Here is a 22,381-nt window from a genome sequence, read left to right as displayed (position 1 = left end):
AAATGAACAAAGATTAATAACATTCTGTTTTCACTTTGTCATTATGGGATATTGAGTGCAGAATGATGGGGAAATACTTGATTTTTTTTTATTTTAGAACAAGGCCTCAACATAACAAAATGTGAAAAAATGTAAAGGGTCTGAAGACATTCTGAACTCATTGTATGCTTGTAGAAGATCCGTGTTAACATTAGTGATGATAATGAAGCTGTCCTGTGCTGTAATGCTGACATCATTGGCATTAATAATGCTGGCACTAGTATGAGTATTGTCAGTAGTGAGCTAGAAGGAAAGGCCAGAGTATTCAAAGGCAGGGGGGGGGGGGGGCTAATTTCACTTAGCCCTGAGGTTGCAGAAAGGCAGCACAGCTCCAATCATTCAGTCTGCAGGAGATAACATTTTGACTTTCCAACAGGTATTGAAACAATACGTGAAACCTGAATGCATTCCTTCAGTCCAACAGTGGTTACTGAATGCTAGGCCAGAAGGTAAATAATATTAAGACAATTATGAATGACATCAAGAACCCCTATGTACAGCTCCTATGATAAATGGAAAGCATACAAAAGCAGCATAAATGTGTGAATATAGAGCTTGAAAACATACTGACACTTGCTACTAACAAATCACTAAGGTTACAGAATTATTTATTTAGAAGAATTTATCTCTGTACGAGATGTGAACTTTTTTAGACCCTTTAAATATGTTGGTTAAAACTGTGATCTTCATTGAGTAAATATAATAGTAGGTATTGTAGCCAATTTATAGTTCTCTAGCGTAATTTGCAAAATGAAGATGATGGAAAGGGCAATATTTTTGTGCCGACCACCCAAAATTGCACAGAAAAATGGTCCTTTAGATGGGTGGTCCTCTCAAAGAAACAAGTACAGAGAACGCAGGTTAAAGTGTGTAACGCATTCAGCAGACATGTACAGCACACAGCATGGTTGTCCCCTCTTATTCTTAGTGTCCAGCATGCCTCCCCACTCATTCGTAGCCCCCAGCATGGATCCCCTCTCATTGATTGTCCCCATCAGGAGTGCCACTCTCATTTCTAATCTCCAGCATGGCTTCCCTCATTCTTATACCCAAGTCAGGCCCTGCTCTCTATATCCCCCTTGCTGCTAACCTTGACACACTGCAGGCTCCTTTGCGCAGCAACCTTGCGGGCTGGTTAGTGCAACATGACGCGTGCTGCACCCCACCCACTGTCACGAAGGGTCTGTGGACCCACTGAGCTGTACCGCCTTGGCGGTAAGGCAGCTGGCCAATAGGGCGCAGGTGAATGTCTATAGTTCGTACAGGGTAACTGTGGCAGCTCAGACAGCAGTAGGGCAGGCTCGGCTAGGACTAGGCAGCAGGTAGACATCAGGCAAGGTGAAGCAGGTCAGACGTGGAATACAGCATGACACGACTTTGGCACAGCACAGTGCTCGACCAGATGGTATGGAATGCAAGGAACAGGAACTGGAACAGGTACAGGAAACACACTAGGAGGCAATCACATAGACAAACTAGGAAACATCAACAACGCTCAGACATAGAAGCAGGGGGCTGGACCCCTCTTATAGTCCAGGGTACTCACGGGTCAAAGTTCATCAAAAGTCCGGTAAGCACTGCCCCTTTAAGAGCGGGCATGAGCATGCACGCGCACCCTACGGGATCTGGCTGAGGTAACTGGAAGCGAGCGCTTGCGTCTCCTGAGGAGGAGGCTGGAGCCAGCGCTTGCCGACTCGTGGCTGCGGCTGTCAGGAGGGGATTGGAGCTGACAGCCCGCAGCCACGGACATTACAGTATCCCCCCTCTTACACCCCCTCTTCTTGGGACCAGAGCGAGAGAGAAACTTCTTCAGAAGAGTAGGAGCATTGAGGTTCTCCTCTGGCTCCCAAGACCTTTCTTCAGGACCAAACCCCCTCCAATCCACCAAATAAAAGGTCTTTCCTCTCATTTTTTTGGTGTCCAGAATCTCCTGAACCTCAAAAGGTGTCTGAAGGGCCGCTGGAGGCAACCACAGGGCTAGGAGTCTTGGTGTAGCGGTTCAGAACCACCGGCTTCAGGTGGGAGACATGGAAGGAGTTGGGGATCTTGAGGGTAGGAGGCAGCCGAAGCTTATAGGCGACAGGGTCGATCTGCTGTGGGATCTCGAAGGGTCCGAGGAACCTGGGAGCAAATTTGCATGATGGCACCCTTAGTCGGATATTCCTGGAAGACAGCCAGACCCTCGTGCCAGGAGGAAATTGAGAAGGTTCCCTTCTCCTTGTGTCAGCCTTCCGTTTCATGCAAGCGACTGCCATTAGGATGGAGGATCAAGTCTGCTGCCAGATCCGTAGGAAGTCTCTAAAAGCGGAGTCAGCCGCTGGAACTTCGGAAGTCTCGGGCACCAGGAGAGGAATTTGTGGATGCTTGCCGTAAACAATGCAGAACGGTGTATTCCTTGTAGACTCGCTGGTGTGATTATTGTAGGAGAAATCAGCCCATGGGAGCAACTGTACCCAGTCATCATGCTGCTTGGAAATGAAGTGGCGTAGGTAGTTCTCCAAGATCTGATTGATCCTCTCGACCTGACCATTGGACTGAGGATGGTAGGCTGATGAAAAGTCCAACTTCACACCGAGGACTCCGCAGAGGGCTCTCCAGAACTTCGAGGTAAACAACCCCCTGATCAGACACAATATGCTGCGGCAAGCCGTGCATTCGAAAGATGTGTTGGATGAACAGCTTGGCCAGCTGAGGAGCAGAAGGAAGACTAGAGGATCGAAGTGGGCCATCTTTGAAAATCGATCCACACCACTCAGACAGCACTGCATCCAGAAGAGAGAGGCAGGTCCGTAATAAAGTACATAGCTATACAAAAAATAGAGCATAGAAGCAGCACTCAAATAGCAAAAAAAGAAATTTATTCACCCAGCACAGCAACGTTTCACTTCCTCCATGGAACCATTTTCGTACAAAGTACATAGCTATATGCTGCCAGGAAGCATTGGGCACAGGCAATGGCTGGAGCAGACCAGCAGGTCTGGAGTGAGCGACCTTGTTGGCTGCACATACAGATCAGGAAGAAACAAAGTCCATAATGTCCTTGGGCAGCGTGGGCCACCAGAAATGATGAGCAATCAGATCCCAGGTCTTACGGACCCCCGCGTGACCTGCCAGTCTAGAGTGTCCCCAGCGGAGGATTCTTCCACGATCATCGAGGCGCACAAAAGTCCTCCCTGGAGGAATGTCCCCAACTTGCAGGGGATTGACAGAGATAATGCAAGATGGATCAATAATATTCTGTGGACTCTCCAAGGTGTCTTCCGTCTCGAAAGACCTGGACAAGGCATCAGCCCTCACATTCTTGTCGGCCGGGCGATAATAGAGCTCAAACAGGAACCTTGTAAAGAACAGTGAGCACCTGGCCTGACGAGGGTTCAGCCATTGGGCCATCTGGAGGTAGGTCAGATTCTTGTGGTCTGTAAAAATTAGGATCGGATGAGCTACGCCCTCTAGTAGATGTCTCCACTCTTCCAGGGCCAATTTGATGGCCAGTAACTCCCGATCCCCAATCGAGTAGTTGCGTTCTGCGAGAGAGAAGAGCTTAGAAAAATATTCACATACTCTTGACTTGCCCTTGGGACCTCTCTGGAACAGGAGTGCACCAGCACCAACAGAGGATGCGTCCACCTCCAACGAGAACTGCAGAGAGACATCCGGATGATGGAGGATAGAGGCTGACATGAAGGCACTCTTCACGCTATTAAATGCGGACTCTGCCTCGGGAGTCCACACCTTGGCGTTCATACCCTTCTTAGTAAGGTTAGAGATGGGAGAAGTCAGTAAGGAGAAGTTTGGATTAAACTGCCTATAAAAATTATCGAAACCCAAAAAGAGCTGTATGGGCCTCAAGCCTTGAGGACGTGGCCATTCCAGAACATACTTTACCTTCTCAGGATCCATCTCGAGACCTTGATTCGAGATGATGTAGCCCAGGAAGGGTAAAGCATCTTTGTAAAACACGCACATCTCCTACTTGGCATACAGACGATTCTCCCTTAACCGTAGCAGAACTTGACGGACATGTCTCTGGTGCGTCATAGGATCTGGAAAAAAAATCAAGACGTCATCAAGGTAGACTACTACACCAACATAGAGAAGGTCACGGAAAATGTCATTCACAAACAACTGGAAGACCGCGGGAGCATTACACAGGCTGAAGGGCACTACTAGATACTCATAGTGTCCATCACGGGTGTTAAATGCAGTCTTCCATTCATCACCCTGGCGAATCTGGACTAGGTTGTAAGCCCCACGCAGGTCTAGTTTAGAGAAAATCTTGGCACCACGTATACAATCAAAACAGTTCAGAGATCAGTGGCAACGGATATTTATTCTTCACCGTGATCTGGATGAGACCTCGGTAGTCAATACAAGGACGAAGAGAGCCATCTTTCTTTTTGACAAAGAAGAACCCGGCTCCTGCCGGGGAGGAAGACTTTCGTATGAAGCGCCTCTCCAAGTTCTCTTTCACATAGGCGGACATGGACATAGTCTCTGGCAAGGAGAGAGGATATACCCTACCATGGAGAAGGAATGCTCCAGGAATCAGTTCGATAGGGCAGTCATACGCCCGATGTGGAGGCAATGTCTCCGCCTCCCTCTTGCTGAAGACGTCCGAAAATGCAGCATAATGACTCGGCAATCCTGCCAATGACCGAGGCAGCGAAGGCTGAGCCGAACGAATCTGCACCAGGCAATGACCTTGACACTCAGGGCCCCATTGGAGAACCTCTCCAGAATTCCAGTCCAGGACTGGGGCATGCAGTCCTAGCTAAGGCAGGCCTAGCAACAATGGGTTAACAGCTTTGGATAGCACATAGAAAGGCAGAAGTTCGGAGTGAAGGGCTCCCACTTGGAGCCTCAGTGGCTTGGTCACAGCTATAACTGGGTCTGGAAGCAACTGTCAATGGGTTCTCCAGAGGGGTGGTGGGTAATTGCAGAAGGTCCACCAGGTCTCTACGGATGAAATTAGCAGCGGATCCAGAGTCCAGATATTCAGAGACCTGATGTGTTCTCTCCCCGGACACTATGGTCACAGGTATGGACAATCTAGACGGAAGTCCAGTCTTACCCACGGTTCTCACTCCAAGCAACCCTAGGTTTTGGGATATTTGGGGACACAGGTGCACGAGATGGTCACCGAGGCCGCAATAAAGAGAGTCCAGACGTGCGTCTGCGTTGCCTCTCCTGGGTGGATAACTTACATTGGTCCATTATTACCGACTCCTTAGGGGGATCGACATCTGAAGACAGCAGGGGTTGCTGCAAAGTAGGAGCCAGACTGGGAAGGACTCCCTCCCGTCTAACCTCTTGGAGGCGTTCTCGGATCCGTATATCAATCCGGGCAAACAGAAGGATGAGGTCATCCAGGGTAGACGGCAGATCCCGAGCGGCAAGTTCGTCCTTAATTCTAGAAGCCAGTCCATGCCAGAATGCAGCCTGCAGAGCCTCATTGTTCCATAACAGTTCTCCTGCCAGGGTGCGGAAGTGGATGGCGTACTCACTCACGGAGGTGTCTCCTTGGCGTATGTTAATCAAAGAGGCCGCTGCAGAGGAGACCCGTCCAGGCTCCTCAAAAACCATGCAAAAAGTCCAGAGGTAGGCTGGGAAGTCACGGGACTCTGGTCCTTGTCTCTCCCAGAAAGGGTTCGCCCATGCAAGAGCCTTGCCAGTAAGGAGAGCGATGATAAAAGCTACCCTGGCGCCATCAGACGAAAATGTCCTAGCATACAGGCTAAAGTGGATCTGGCACTGATTCAGAAATCCATGACAGGTACTTGCTTCTCCATCATAGCGGTCAGGAAGTGGCAAAGAATCATGCGGGTCAACACTGCCAAGAGGTGTAGTAGGAGGAACAGCAGCTTGTGCCTCCTGTTCAACGCCTGGAGGAGTTGGTCCTGTCGAGACCGGAGGTCCAGCATATCCGCTCGCATCACTTGAGACGTCGTCAGTCTTGAATCGACCAGCGAGGTCCATGGCCTGAGCGTACTGTCAAGAAGGGTCTGTGGACCCACTGAGCCGTACCGCCTTGGCGGTTAGGCAGCTGGCCAACAAGGCGCAGGTGAATGTCTATAGTTCGTATAGGGTACCTGTGGCAGCTCAGACAGCAGCAGGGCAGGCGCAGCTAGGACTAGGCAGCAGGTAGACGTCAGGCGAGGTGAAACAGGTCAGACGTGGAATACAGCACGACACGACTTTGGCACAGCACAGTGCTCGACCAGATGGTATGGAATGCAAGGAACAGGAACTGGAAACACACTAGGAGGCCATCACACAGACAAACTAGGAAACATCAACAACGCTCAGGCATAGAAGCAGGGGGCTGGACCCCTCTTATAGTCCAAGGTACTCACGGGTCAAAATTAATCAAAAGTCCAGTCCGCGCGCTGCCCCTTTAAGAGCTGGCATGAGCGTGCGCGCGCACCCTACGGGATCCGGCTGAGGTACGTGGAAGCGAGCGCTGGCGTCTCCTGAGGAGGCTGGGGCCAGCGCTTGCCGACTCGTGGATGCGGCTGTCAGGAGGGGATTGGAGCTGACAGCCCGCAGCCCCGGACATTACACCCTTTCTCTAACAGCCTCCCTCCTCCTTACTTTCCTATGATGCTCCATGGTGACAGAAATGCTCCTGCTTCTGTTCGCTCTTCTGCAATGATGCACAGCACATGTAAGTCCAATTTCTGGTCTATTCAAAGGGGTTCCCATTGAAAAAATTGCTCACAAAAGTGGTTTTTGGTTGGATTAGGGAGTAGACTGCCTATAGAGAAGCAGCTTGTATAGACTATAATGGTGGGGAAAATCGGTTTTACAGAAAAATTTGTTCTAGATGGGGTGGTCTTCGGGGGAAGTTTCACTTTGATCTGCACTTTATTATATATACATAATTTTAAAAAGATGTACAAATGCTACAAAATCAGTGGTGGCTCAGTGCGAGATGACCGAGATACAGCACAAATCTGGTCTTATCTTTAATGTGGTTTTAATATAGAGATGAGTGATGTTACATAAACGCTGCTCATCTCTACATGCAGAAGAGGTCTGTGACAGATTGCTTTAGTAAGAAGTACCTTCTCCTGTGCCAACCACTGACAAACAAAACATAATACACATCTGACATGCTGCAGGCCACCTTTTTGAGAAGGACGAAGGCATTTTATGTCAATCTGCAGGCCGCCTTTTTGAGAAGGACGAAGGCATTTTATGTCAATCATTCATGGACAGGAATATTCCCATTACTCTTCAAAAAGAAGATCGCCCTGTGGTGTAGTGCTTTTATATGGAACTCCTTGGTAACTTCTCATTTTCTTACAATTTACAGTAGGGGTACTTTATCCTTTATATAACCCGTGCTGCTGTTGCAATAGTTCCACTTATATATAATACACAAAATAAAACTTAATTGCAGAAACCAAACCTATGGAGAGATTACTTAGGACTTTGTCCACGGGTCCTCGGATAGGAGACCTAAAAGAAACTTCTGGAACTGACTCACCTGTTTATAGACTCCAAAGATCAGACTATCTTATACACCCGGACTGGAGGACACAGAGTCACACTGTTTAAACGGTATTGCAGTATTTTATCTTTTAGAGAAGTTGTATTTTGAGATTACAATGTTCTGAACAGAAACTACTACTAAGGGCTAATTTGCATTACATATTTGGGGTCCCTATTGCATTCAGAATTGTTAGTGAAAATAGGAATGGCTAACAGCATAGGGAAGAAGGAAAGCTTTAAAAAATATATATTTCCTTCCTGTCTGCTGGGATCCATTCCAGAAAAATAACACTCAGGGACATATGTAAACTAAACCAAATATATACTTATATGTATCATAATAAAAAAAAACTATATGTATCATAATAAAAAACAGGTTTAGGCACCAAACTAGGTTTCTGTTTATTCCTGAAATGATTTTTCTTGCATGAACTGAAGAGCAGGGTGGGTCTCTTTCTTCATGGTATTGCTTTACACTCGGGCCATGCGCATAATGACATAACTGGATATTTACACAGCTGTAAGGGAGGTGCTGATGGAATTAGAAATTAGTCTACATGAACCAGTGTCAAAGTTTGTCGTTGAAGTTCCCAAAATTGCATTTCTCCAATTTTTATAGAGTTGCCAGCAGACATGACATAGACTTAAAATAAAGAATGTTTCAGAGAATGAGTAGACCGTGGGTGGCTTTTTATGAGGTCTAGAATCTGGAAACCATATCAGACATAAATATAATTAAATTTACTATTCACCAAGTTACAATTTGATAGAGTAGGTTTCTGGATGTTTCCAGATCTAAATATCAGAGTTCCAGTTAAGGTCTAACAAATGATATTTACATCACTACCCCATAAATAGTGCTTACCTGCAATATTTCTTCAGTGTTGGATGCTTTTTAGCTGTACTCCATGGGTGCACAGTTATGATCTGTAACTGCAAAGCATGGTAATCTAAAACACATCTCTCTGTTTCAACAGTTGCTCAGGCTGCGACCATGTCTCTCCCTCATTCTTTACACTGCAGCTTTGTGTGGTCAGACTAGTTGCTCTGTATAAGTTCAAGCCCATCACATGGTCAGCAGGAAGTCAGTGCATATTGATAAACTAAAAGTAACTAAACCACCAGTGTGAAAGACTACTATCAGGTAAGACTCTATTCACACTGCGTTGGCAGTGTATGTTTGGCGTATGCATCAGTAAAGCTCCCTTTACATACATCAAATGTGTCCATAGGGCCCCAATGAAATATTTTGCCATGAGTGTCCTTTTGGAATATGCACAAACTGTATTAAATAGTGTAGTCCTACGCTATTCAATACAAAGGCATCCCATAAACAAAAATATACCACATGGTTTCCTTTTTAATAGTCACCGAACTCAAATGGCGACGTATGCCACTTTATGCCATATAGTGGCATACATCGGAGGCATATGTCACGAGTATTTCCTGATGTACACTTCAAACGCAGTATGAATAGAGCCTAACTCCTGCAGATATACTAAGGCAAATTATCCTCAATAAGGGAAAGCCAGGAGTTCTGATTTAAAACTACGAGAAGTACCAGATCAGCTCCAATTACATGTTAAACCTTGCAAGTGACTCTTGTGGATTGTTAGGAGGGCACGCCCAGTCCTCTAAAAAAAAAACACATAATATAAATATGATGTGTGTGCCATATGCGGTGACATCAGTACACGTATCATGATACATGAAGCCTGGGTGCCCTGCAAAGGGTGCCAAAATAGCACATGGGAGATCTAGGTGAATTCAACATGTGCGGTTAACTGCAGCGCTCTTATAGCACAGAGAAAGTTCAGAGGAGTACAGCACCTAACTGTTCCCCTGTGATCTTAGGCCCTTTTCCTTGAAAGCTCAATGCTGCTCCTGTACACATTCACATTAGATCAAAGATGGCTGAATGTGCCCATTTTAATGAGATCAGCCAACGATCTCTAAGTGGGCCTTCCGACATTTGCTGGATTTCGACATGCCCAATCTTTTAAATGTATGAGGTGTCACTGAGTGTGCAAGAAATAGGTGAGAGGTGTCAGGGGATCTGTAAATATATAAGGTTCTGTATATGAGTTGAGAGGATTTATGTGATGTATATATATATATTACAAATGTGTAAGTGCACATTATATGTGTCTGATATTATTGTATCATGAAAACAATGGGATAGTTCCTAAGTTGTGCATCAAACTGTGCAACTCCTTGTTATGCTCTTTTTCTTATGTCCAAAAATTTGAAGGTGTGTTAAAGCGGGTATCCATATTCAAGGAGCTGCAGTCCTGCTCTGTCAATGAGCAGTGCTCACATGTCTTCACTTTCTGAACTCCGTTTGAGACTTGACTAAGTGCCCACCACTACTATATTTCAGGTTGTACGCTAAGACACTCTTATTTCTAAAATGGTAACTTGAAAATGGTTTTTTTTTTCTTCATATTTTTGGAGCTGAATGACACCAGAGCAGTTTGAGGATATTGTTGATAATCCAGGATGAATGTAAAACTTGACATAGGCCTTCTTGCTACATGACCCCAGCACCAAAACCGTGTTGTATAGTTTTATACCACCATACGTTTTTGCACATATTTGTAACAACTGTTTTATTTCTAATTAAAATCCCAATGTCTTATTTCAGCCTTTAATGAATGCTTTGTCCTGCCATTGCAATGGAGACACAGTGAAATAATAAAAAAAATCGCAATAATAAATACAGAAAACTGAAAGCTTTAATTGTAAACATATTTGCTGCTTTTATACCTAGTTAGGTAACCATTCTCCCAGAGAAAATGAAAAAGAAAAAAAACAAACAACAAAAACATTTAATATACCCAGTCTGTTCCATGCTCAAAGGTGAGCAGAAATAAAGGAGACAGTGCTGTGAATAGCAATAATATCATATAGAATAATATCATATAGGAAAGCATTCATATACACCAAAGTGTTTATGTTATCAGATGGGGAAAAAGTTTCAGTTTATAATACACTACAATTCACTTTTTGATCAACATACATAATATCGTCAAGGTAATTTCAGGCTTTCTGGTCTGTTTAACAGAAGACAAAGTATATTTTATTAAAATCCTCAAAAGTACTACTACTTTTTTTCCAGAAAACAACGTTTTTTTCCTTTTTTAAGGTTACGTATCAATACGAATAAATGTTATGCAACCGTTGCTGCCTCAGCAGTAAAGTGCAAGAAAGTTGCCACATTTGAGTTCTAACCATGCTTTTAGCATCACATACAGAGGTTTCGTCTATCACCTCCGTACAGGTAGAGGGGTGATCACATTACTAAGAAATAAGTATCAGCCATCAGAAAGCTAAGCTTGTTGAGTCCCTTTCTTATCATGTATCAAAGTGCCTTGTGATTAGCTTGCCTCATTCAGCCTAGTTTTCTGTGGGATGTATCTAAGCTTATATTTGCAACTTGCAATTTCCCTCTGTGTGTCTATCCAATGAAGCGTGAAATGGTGCCTGAGAGATTACAGTGGAGTGCAAGGAACGCTACCTCGCACAATTGTTGCTGAAAAGAAAATTGGTCTGCAAACGTCATCACACAAAGTATAAGTACATACTGCATTTAACAATGGATTTTACCAGCAAAGCGACTTATCTGACGGAATCACTATAATGAGAAGTTATATAGACAGCAAACAATTCTCATATTATTATGAATTGTCATTTCTATTAAATAGAGCAGGGACCCTGTTGCAGAGGTATAAACCACTGACGTAAATGGGTTCAATTACACAACTATCTACATATACAAAGCTACATTCATAATTTTTAGTGGATATGAATGTAATTATGTAAAGGGTTAAACTCTTAAAGGTGTTGTCTGGTTCAGGAAACCCATTTTCAAATACCCTACTAGAGGGGTCCCCCTTTCAACTATTAGCCAAAGTGCAGAGTGGTTACAAAAAGTCTTTCTGTTGTTGGCAGCAGCAGGGATCATTTCTGTTTATATACATAACCATGGTGACTATATTAGGCTGGGTTCACACGACCTATTTTCAGGCATAAACGAGGCGTATTATGCCTCGAATTACGCCTGAAAATAAGGCTACAATACGTCGGCAAACATCTGCCCATTCATTTGAATGGGTTTGCCGACGTACTGTGCCGACGACCTGTCATTTACGTGTCGTCGTTTGATAGCTGTCAAACGACGACGCGTAAACTGACTGCCTCGGCAAAGAAGTCCAGGAAACTTCTTTGAAACGTAATTTGAGCAGTTTTTCATTGAAGAGCAGCTCAAATGTTCAGCCGTCAAAGATGCCTCGCATAATGCGAGGAGCTTTTACGTCTGAAACGATGCAGCTGGTTTCTCCTGAAAACAGTCTGTCTTTTCAGACGTAAAAGCCAGTTCTCGTGTGCACACGCCCTTACTCTTAGGGTATGTGCACACGAGAACTGTCTTTTACGTCTGAAAAGACAGACTGTTTTCAGGAGAAAACAGCTGCGTCGTTTCAAACGTAAAAGCTCCTCCTCGCATTATGCGAGGCGTCTTTGATGCCCATAATCTTGAGTTGCTCTTCATTGACTTCAATGAAGAACGGCTCAAATTACGTTGCAAAGAAGTGTCCTGCACTTCTTTGCCGAGGCAGTCAATTTACGCGTCGTTGTTTGACAGCTGTCAAACGACGACGCGTAAATGACAGGTCGTCGGCACAGTACGTCGGCAAACCCATTCAAATGAATGGGCAGATGTTTGCTGACGTATTGTAGCCGTATTTTCAGACTTAAAACGAGGCATAATACGCCTCGTTTACGCCTGAAAATAGGTCGTGTGAACCCAGCCTTAGAGCACGTCTAGTGTGCAGTTTTGTTTAGCCATATTTGCTATACTATTCCCCTTCAAGGCATTTGCCTGTACAAAGTGAAAGTGATTGATTTTCATTGCTGATCTCAAACATTAATAATTCGTTTTACCAATCAAAATTGCCAGTGGCACATTTGAGTGATAAGTGTGCCCAGGAGTGTTACGGCCAAAAGCAAAGTATTTATGATAGCCAAAAAAAGGCTCAGCAAAGACAGTCATGCTTTATCAAAGGTAATAATACTTCAAAAGTTTTAGACTGTGAAATGATCTACATGCATGCTGAAAAATCAGTAAATGGAAGAGCTGCCAATAAATAGCAACAAAGCAGCACATAAGAATGTCATATTGGAAACCAAGCTCAAGGTCAATGGTAAATGAAAAAAAACCTGCTTTTGCTGTTTATTTGAATGTAATCTATTGCCCGTTGGTATCAGCCATTTCATGACATAGAGAGCCTGACTGTGCTGTTCATCTATGGGATTACTAACAGCAAGTCTAGAAGAATCCCTGCCATGTGATCACGACTTCATCTCACAAATCTCGAGTTCTGAGAACCTCCAAAAACATGTAGAGAGATATTGTGAATGATAGTAGCAGCTCTTTCTATGGGCTTTATACTTTAAGCAAGCCTTTAGAATACATGAGGACAAATGGGGTGAGTCAGTGAAGCACGATGCATAGCCTCAGCCACTGGACAGTTGGCAGTAATATGGTAACATAATAAGGTTGAAAAAAGTCCATCTAGTTCAGATTATTGCACTGCATTAACGCCAACCAATTTCAACAGAAAAGAACTGCACATGTTCAGTAACTTCTCTACCGAAACCTAGAACTGGTCTCCTCTGATTCTTAAGACGCCAAGCCCCAAGGATCTGGCTATTGATGCGCCATAAAAATCAAATATGGGAAAACCCTTTTAATGCATTACAGATAAGTTAAAGGCTATATTCACACTAGGGTTATGGCTTCTGTTCTTAACAAATGACAGCTTTGACAGATCCATTTTTAAATAGATCTCTACAATTCCTGACAGGTCTCTGTTTTTATTCCTTTATTTCTACAAGAGCAGTGCTGCAGACTATGCTATTCTTACTGCCAAAAAGCAACGGAATCTATTGTTTTACTCTGTTCTTCATGGAGTCGACAATCATAATATAAAACTATATATACTCCCCTAGGAAGAACAGAATTCTACAGATATTGTATTATCATTTTTTGGGCTCTCTTATTTCTCATGCACATGGTATGATTTTCCATATTGGTTCTGCATATTCATTTAGCCATGAATGACTTGTGTATGGTTTATGTATTAATCTGCCTTACTTCAGAATAAAGGACATTCTAAGCATGCACCGTCCTGCTCTTTCAAGAAAAAATACAGAATGACACAGAAGCTGTACCCATGTTTTAAGCAGATTTGTATGTACTATCTGAATTTTCTGGTGTCCGTTGACTTCCTTGCAGGTTGGCATATGGAATGTAAAATGTGATTGTGTTACTACATGGACTGCGTATGGACGACAACGTGCATGAGTCCATAGACTAGCGTTAGCGGCGTATTCATGACCTTTTCCATACGGAACCAATACAGATCCCGAATAGACTTCATAATGTTTTCCTTTTAAATAATGAAATACGAGTACATTTGTTTAAGAAAGAGTATCAATAATGTGGAAAAAAGCCAAATATAAATGTAAAATACCCCATTTACGATCAAGGGACTATAGAAAGATAGATCTGTGTGTAATTAATTCTGAAAGTGCTAAATGATGTAATAACCGGTTACTGACATTTATCGTCAAAGTAATGCGCCGTTTAGCAGCTGTGAAACAATCTACGAGTGACAATAATTGTAACAGCGGTACTATTGGAAGGGCTTACCTATTTAGAAATACTAACCCTGCCGAGATGCGTGCCCCATGGACCTGACCTGAAAAACAATCATCAGCTTGTGAATACTGCACGCATCATGCAATGTGTATCTCCCACTACTTAAAAATGCTTTTATCATCCCGATTAATGGTAGGACCAATGTTGGGCTGGCCGTTAAGATAAGGCTGACAATGTCTCCGCAGTAGTTTACCGTAGTCGGTGAGAAAAATTGCGACCCTACTTGCCTAAATCCAGCATTGTAATGAACTTGAAGAGTAGAGTTTTGGTGTATGGGGAAAGTGTTGTATATTGAATAGGTTGCGGTGAAGGATTCAGAATATAAAAGTCATGAATAATTTTTGGGTATAGAAAAGAAAGAAAATAGGCACAAACCAGATAGGTTTACATACCACGAGTTTACTATATAGGGCCCCATTTACATCTTGTTTTTGATAATGTTTAACATAAACATTGGGAAAAGCACCCAACATAGTTGCGACATCTGTCCCTCATAGACTATAATGGTATCTGTTTAATGCATACTTCATTAACTCTCATGACGTATACGTTAAATGGATACCATTATAGCCTATGGATGACGGCTGCCACTGTCAGGCATACATCACAGGCATCTGTCACCCATAGACTATTAGGATTTTCACTGATTTTGTTGCTGATTTGACACGCATCTCACCCTAAAACTTCACAACGTGTGAACTCAAGTCTTATGGTATATTTTTAGTGTAAACATCATGAAAAGTCCATGACGTATATGTTTAATGCATGCCTGTGATGTATGCCATATAGTGGGATACGTAACCCATAGGCCCCAATGTTAAAAAAAATATATACTGTATATACCATGCTAGATACTTTTTCTTTTTTCTGTCTACCACGCTATTCCATACGTAATTTTTTATTTTTTTAAAATCGTAAACATATATATACCAGCCTGACTGGGACCAAAATGACACTCTTTTGTACTTCATCAGGCTGGTGGAGCCATATCGAGCTTTCCCGATGTACACGCTAGTCGTAGGAACAAAAATGAGATGTAAACAGAGCCTAAGAGAAACTTTAGAGGAAATTTATAAAAACTGGTGCCAATAGCAACCAATCAGATTGCACATTTCATTTTCAAAAAGGGCTCTGAAAAATTAGAGCCGGAATCTGATTGGTTGCTATGTAAACCACATGCTTCCACTGCATATGAAAACCACAGTCATTTAATATTAACTGTTCTGTGGGTTTGAGAGCTCGTTTGCGGTTTATAACATTACCTCTCATTAAATATGTTCCGTCAAATCATCTTAGATAAATATATGTCTAACATGACACAAGCTTTGATCCACGTACTAGAATAATATGGAATACAACTCAACTAAATGTTTTTATTTGTACATCTAACATGTGTCTGACAGAAGCTAAATAATCTTAGTGAAGGTATTATATGGTTCAGTAAAATGAGATACATGAAATAGTGCAAGGCCAAGCACTGTGCAAAACTGCCTATTTATCCTGGGTGCGTCACCCAGCTTGTCTCTGACACCCTTTTCAATCCTCCTTACTGGATAGAATGACATCAAATTCTACTGATAATATACATTTTAGTACAAAAAGGTACCCACTGCATACTCCCCATATTTAACCCTTGCCTGTCACTCTAGGGAGATATAGCATTAAACATGGCAGACAACCATGGAAACTAGGATTATTGCTGTATTCTTTGTCCCGACACCATTGTAACTAGTTGCTAAGTGAAATCTTAACACAATGGCAGTAGAAATACAGCTTATTCAGACCCGTTTAGTGGGCCCTTGACCTGTTTACAGCAGGAAGATGCATTGGATTAAAAAACTCCATGCGAAAGCATGTCTGAGTCAGTGTACACAGCCGCCAGTTTCACATCCGGCATTGTCTGTCAGTAAGCATTCACGGCGCGTTTACATCTGTCATATGGAACAAACATTGATCATTTACTCAGGCTGAAATGGATAGCAGGGAAGCAAAGAGTTAATTTAAAGAACCATTCTTGCTTTACCTGACAACGTGAGAGGCGTGGGTAAACTGAATGAATGAACAGAATGAGCGGCAAATCAAAGGCAAGATTGCAAAAAATAAATATATATCCTAGTGTACATGCAAAGCATCCAAGAACAACCAATCTGACCTATTGTTCTGTATAAATGTAGCAGTTCAGTGGACATTCTCCTATAAGGTACCTGTGTTTTATTGTTTTTTTTCAATTAACCTAGATACCTAGTGAGTACATTATACAAGGTAAGCAGCGATTTTATGATGAGTGATCTCACTATTTCTTAGTGAGCTATGATTTAGGTTTCGAAATGTACAATGTTCTAAATCAATTGCCAGGGAAATAAGTGAGAACATTGCTGCCCGATAAGAATTGCTGCTGCATTTCTTAATGTGAATAAAATAGGAAAATATCACAAAATTTGTGACAAATCAAAAGCATCCCACTTCTTAGGTTCTTCGTAACCTGTAAGAGATACATTTGTGATCACTATATCTGCAGGAAAAATGTATACATGGTAGATGAACTGCTTGTCTTTATACTGGATCATCCTGGATGCTCGGCATTAAGCATTGACATAGGTGATAAGAAAACGAATAATAAATATCAGGAGTGGAGCTTGAAGGAATACGAAAAATATAATGTATACAATTCCAGACATGTTACGGAATTGATTTTGGCTATATTTAGAGTGCACATAAAAAGACACTCCACAGTACGTATATTGTGTGGCTTACAGGTTTCTCTCTCAGGCAGACACATACTCTTACATAACTGAAATAAACACATGGAACTATCATTTTATAAGTGCAGACAGCGGATATCTTTTAGAAGCCTTCACTGTAAGCAGAGGCATAGGTGTGCCAGCCCCTTGATATGTAGTATGCAGTAGGTTCCCTCTCTGAATACTCGAATAAGCAGCTTTATGTAAATGCAGTAAGTATACACACAGAGCCCGTTAACTAATCTTGCTAATGATATACAGTACATGTTTTCATACCGTTCAAACTTATATTTTGCAGCAATGTTTACCTGCCGGTTTTCTGAGACAGGATAAGGGCCATCCTTAAACAGTTTTTGCCCTTTCTGTCAGTCCAAGGTAAGCAAGGAAGGAGTGCTTCGGTGTGGTGACACCAGGGGGTGCCGTTTGAGGTCTGGGAGGATGGAATGTGACATCATAATGGTTCTTAGGAAAGAGCATTGTTAAGGGAATGAGATGAGCATATTCTGAGTTCTGGTACCTATCCAAGCACAGTAAGTTACCGTTTACTGCAAAGGCTTTAAGTGCTAAATGTGTCCCCATGCCACTGCTTTGAGCAGCAGACATAGCCACTGTTTGGAGAGCCTGTGAGGCAGACATGACTGAGAGAGGTGACAGGAGGCTCCTTGCGTTACTCACAGGGAGCACTGGGGTAGCCTCTTTCTGGTTTCCGGTCTGGATTTTCTTCTCTTCTTCCAAGAACTCACTATTCTGGTGCTTCTTTATATGACGGCTGAAGACAAAAGGGTGGGTGGTCTTAAACAGGCACTCCTCGCAGCTGAAGGTCTGGCGGGGAGAGTGCTTGAGCTTCTTGTGCAAATTGAGATTGTCTTTGCGCTTGCAGCTATAGCTGCACTGGTCACAGTGAAAGGGGCGCTCTCCTGTGTGGACACGCACATGCTCAATCAGCTTATTGGCCGTCTTTGAGAGGTAGCCACACTGGTCACACTTGTAATGATTCCCGAGCCGATGCTCGCGGATATGCACTTCCAGCTCCAGCTGGTTTGCCTTTACCGTCTTACAGATCCGACACTTGTACTCCATCTTGTAGTGCGTTTTCAAGTGACATTCCATGGCTGCAGGGCGGTTTGTGGAGTAAATGCAGAATGGGCACCTAGAAAGAAAATACAATAAACCATATCCACAGTTAGTCTTAGACTCAACAACTTGTGCTTACTATTTTTAACCAATAAAGACAACACATAAATGGGATACATATTGACAGGCTCTGGTTGCCTATAGTTTGATGCTGATCATTTTATGGAAACAACTACCCTTTTAACTGCTGGAGCAATCCAGTATTGTGATGAAATATTTCAAGGAATGAAAAATTCTCTGCAAGTCTTCCAAGCTTCCTTCTGACGCTCTATAGTCTGTAAATGTACTCCCAACATTTAAAAAGCAGCCTATGTGTCAGGATTCGAATCAGAGACTCCTGTGTCCCAAGCAGTCGCTCTTCTCATTGCGCTACGGGTGCTGCTGGACAGCTCCAATGCTGAATCTAGTGTCTAGCTTGAAATCCTTGCCTTGATTACCTTGATTGGTGCCACCTTTTGGCTCCTATTTAAACCTGACCCATGCACTTCCTGATTGGCAGACTATTGCACTTTCTGCCTGTAGTTTAGTGCCTTCTGTCAACCTACTAACTATTGTTGCTTATCTGTATTCCAAACTTAGATAGTTTCCTGCACATGTCTCTGCCTCAGGCTGTAAACTTTTGATGCTTATTTGTGTACTGAACCTGGATTGTTACTTAACTACTCTTGCTATTATCAGATAATTTCAGCCACTATACTCCAAATCTGCTACAGACCATGACACTTAGAATCTAAAATTTCATATTACCCCAAAGTGTTATTGAATTGCTCCTAAAGTTAAAGTAAGCCTGGTTTAGAACAACATTATAACAAGTAATTGGTATTTAAAGCTCTCTCAGATCTCCCATGCTATCCTATCTGACGGCATCATATTTTATTAAAAGTCGCCAGCTGTCCCAGAGTACATGGCCATAGATAGTGGAGCACACAGAACCAGACTTTTCAAATATGACAACACAGACCACAAGTATGCGCTATGTACTGTATAACCATTGCTACTATTCCGTGCCTTGTGTACCTCATACTACCCGCTAAGTTTGCGCTTTCAAACTGTTGCTTTCATGGTATGGACCACATTTTTCCTTATTCAAATGGATAATCTGTCCATGTAACATAATTGTGACATATCTATAAAATGTAAATTTGAGCAACTTTCTAATTTAGAAGACTAACCTTTTCTGCATGGATTAGTGAATTACATGCTCTATCTTTCCATGTTGATGTGTGATGTTGCAGAAAGCTTCCATTGCTAGTTGGAGACCGTTAATAAAACAGTCCAGATGCTGTTGATGGCTCCCTGTCAGCAGTGTACATTCCTAAATGAATGAGTCTAGGGAGTGATTCACACTGTCCTTGCAATAGGAAGCCAATCGAATAAACTTTCACTGTGTTCTATTAACCCCTTAACGCTCAGTGACGTACTATTCCGTCATGGAAACCGCCCCGTTCGCGCTCCATGATGGAATAGTACGTCACGGGAGTAACGGCCATTTCGGCCGTCCTCCCGACACATACAGGAGCTGTGACAGCTGCTGTCTCGTACAGCAGCTGCCGCAGCTCCTACAGCGGGGACCGATCGCTGTGTCCCCACTGATTAACCCCTTAAATGCCGCGTTTAATAGTGATTGTGGCTTTTTAGGGCTTAAGCTACCATCGCTGGCCTGCTACACGATAGCGGCCGGCGATGGTGACTATGGCATCCGGACACCAAACAATGGCGTCCGGCTATGCCATCGACGGAAGCCTAGTGGGTCCTGACAAAGTCAGGACCCACTATGCTTGCTGTCAGTGAGTAGCTGACAGCTCTAATACACTGCACTACGCATGTAGTGCAGTGTATTAGAATAGCGATCAGGGCCTCCTACCCTCAAGTCCCCTAGTGGGACAAAGTAATAAAGTAAAAAGAAAGTTAAAAAAAGGTGTGTAAAAATAAGAAAATAAAAGTTTTAAAAGTGATCAAAGTAAAAATCCCGCTTTTTCCCTTATCAGCCCTTTATTATTAATAAAAATATATAAACAAAAACTATACATAATTGGTATCGCCACGTCCGTAACAGCCTGATCTACAAAATTATTTCGTTATTTATCCCGCACGGTGAACGCCGTAAAAGAAAATAATAATAAACCGTAACAGAATCACAATTGTTTGGTCACTTCACCTCCCAAAAAATGGAATAAAAAGAGATCAAAAAGTCGCATGTACCTAAAAATGGTCCTGATCGAAACTACAGTTCGTTATGCAAAAAAGAAGTCCTCGCACGGCTTTATTGATGGAAAAAGAAAAAAGTTCTGGCTCTTAGAATATGGTAACATAAAAAGTAAATGATTTTTTACAAAATGTATTTTATTGTGCAAACGCCATAAGACATAAAAAAAACTATAAACACGGTATCGCTGTAATCGTATCGCCCCGCAGAATAAAGTGAATATGTCATTTATAGCGCACGGTGAACGCTGTAAAAATAATAGAATAAAATAACAATAGTAGAATTGCTATTTTTTAGTCACCACGCCACTTAAAAATAGAATAAAAACTGATCAAAATGCTGCATGCACCCCATGAAAACTACAATGAATTCCTCAAGGGGTCTAGTTTCCAAAATGGGGTCACTTTTTGGGGGTTTCCACTGTTTTGGCACTACAAGACTTCTTCAAACCGGACATGGTGTCTAAAAAAAAGGAGGCCTCAAAATCCACTAGGCGCTACTTTGCTTCGGAGGCCGGTGCTTCAGTCCATTACCACACTAGGGCCACATGTGGGATATTTCTCAAAACTGCAGAATCTGGGCAATAAATATTGAGTTGCGTTTCTCTGGTAAATCCTTTTGTGTTATAGAAAAAAATGGTATAAAAAGGATTTTCTGACAAAAAAAAAATATGTAAATTTCACTTCTACTCTGCTCTAAATTCCCGTGAAACACCTAAAGGGTTCATAAACTTTCTATATGCTGTTGTGAATACTTTGAGGGGGTCTAGTTTCTAAAATGGGGTGTTTCATAGGGGTGTCTAATATATAGGCCCCTCAAAGCAACTTCAGAACTGAACTGGAACCTAAAAAAAATAAATTAGGCAATCCTTCGCTTCTTACATTATACTGATAATGAGCAGTGCCCACCTTGAGATGGCCCCAGTTTTGACCGTTTGTATAAACGGAGACCCCTATTAGACCGTTTCAGTGCCCCGTTTTCCCAAGCATACACCCCAAGAAGTGTATTTCTATTGATGAGTCCTTGGTAGATTTTAAAGGGAGGCTTCAATTCCGCCAGTACCTGCCGGGTAAGAGGGCAAGGTATGGAGTGAAGATGTATAAGCTGTGCGAGAGTGCATCAGGGTATACGTACAAATTTAGGATATATGAAGGAAAGGACACCAGTATTCAGCCCCCAGAATGCCCCCCCCTTACTGGGAGTTAATGCAAAAATTGTGTGGGATTTGGTGCACCCACTGCTGGACCAGGGTTACCACTTCTACCTGGATAATTTTTATACCAGCGTCCCACTCTTCAACTGCCTCGCTTCCAGAAGTCCTGTGGCATGCGGCACTGCTAGAAGAAATCTGAGAGGCCTCCCTAAGACTCTGCTTGGGCAAACACTCAGAAGGGGTGAGAGCAGGGCACAATCCAGCAGCAACATATTGTGTGAAGTACAAGAGAAAAGTCCTTGTATTGACAACAATACATGGCCACACAGTACCCACGTACCTGTACGAGGTATCAGTACAGATACCCCTAAGCCAGACTGCATCCTGGACTACAATAGGTACAGTGAAGGAAATAAGTATTTGATCCCTTGCTGATTTTGTAAGTTTGCCCACTGTCAAAGACATGAACAGTCTAGAATTTTTAGGCTAGGTTAATTTTACCAGTGAGAGATAGATTATATTTTAAAAAAAAACAGAAAATCACATTGTCAAAATTATATATATTTATTTGCATTGTGCACAGAGAAATAAGTATTTGATCCCTTTGTCAAACAAGACTTAATACTTGGTGGCAAAACCCTTGTTGGCAAGCACAGCAGCCAGACTTTTTTGTAGTTGATGAAGAGGTTTGCACACATGTTAGATGGAATTTTGGCCCACTCCTCTTTGCAGATCATCTGTAAATCATTAAGATTTCGAGGGTGTCGCTTGGCAACTCGGATCTTCAGCTCCCTCCATAAATTTTAGATGGGATTAAGGTCTGGAGACTGGCTAGGCCACTCCATGACCTTAATGTGCTTCTTTTTGAGCCACTTCTTTGTTGCCTTGGCTGT

The 22,381-nt window shown here is 42.7% G+C and overlaps 2 protein-coding genes across 2 annotated transcripts in view; one reads left to right on the top strand and one right to left on the bottom strand.

Annotated features, from left to right (window-relative positions):
* The window catches only part of LOC142737318 (uncharacterized), a 28,596-nt gene extending 20,538 nt beyond the window's left edge, over positions 1-8,058 (top strand). Inside the window, exons 6-7 of the mRNA XM_075849696.1 lie at positions 416-488; positions 7,442-8,058. Of these exons, the coding sequence (XP_075705811.1) occupies positions 416-488; positions 7,442-7,599 (231 nt within the window). The 3' untranslated portion in view covers positions 7,600-8,058. The remainder of the gene's footprint in view (positions 1-415; positions 489-7,441) is intronic.
* Positions 8,059-15,168: 7,110 nt separating this feature from the next.
* ZNF827 (zinc finger protein 827) overlaps positions 15,169-22,381 on the bottom strand; it is a 270,975-nt gene continuing 263,762 nt past the window's right edge. The window contains exon 14 of the mRNA XM_075860380.1: positions 15,169-18,145. Coding sequence (XP_075716495.1) covers positions 17,338-18,145 — 808 coding nt within the window. The 3' untranslated portion in view covers positions 15,169-17,337. The remainder of the gene's footprint in view (positions 18,146-22,381) is intronic.

Source organism: Rhinoderma darwinii, chromosome 1, assembly GCF_050947455.1.
Source record: "Rhinoderma darwinii isolate aRhiDar2 chromosome 1, aRhiDar2.hap1, whole genome shotgun sequence".
Lineage (NCBI taxonomy): Eukaryota > Metazoa > Chordata > Amphibia > Anura > Rhinodermatidae > Rhinoderma > Rhinoderma darwinii.
Note: the sequence above shows the minus strand (reverse complement) of the source record. Positions and strands in the feature narration are given on the sequence as shown.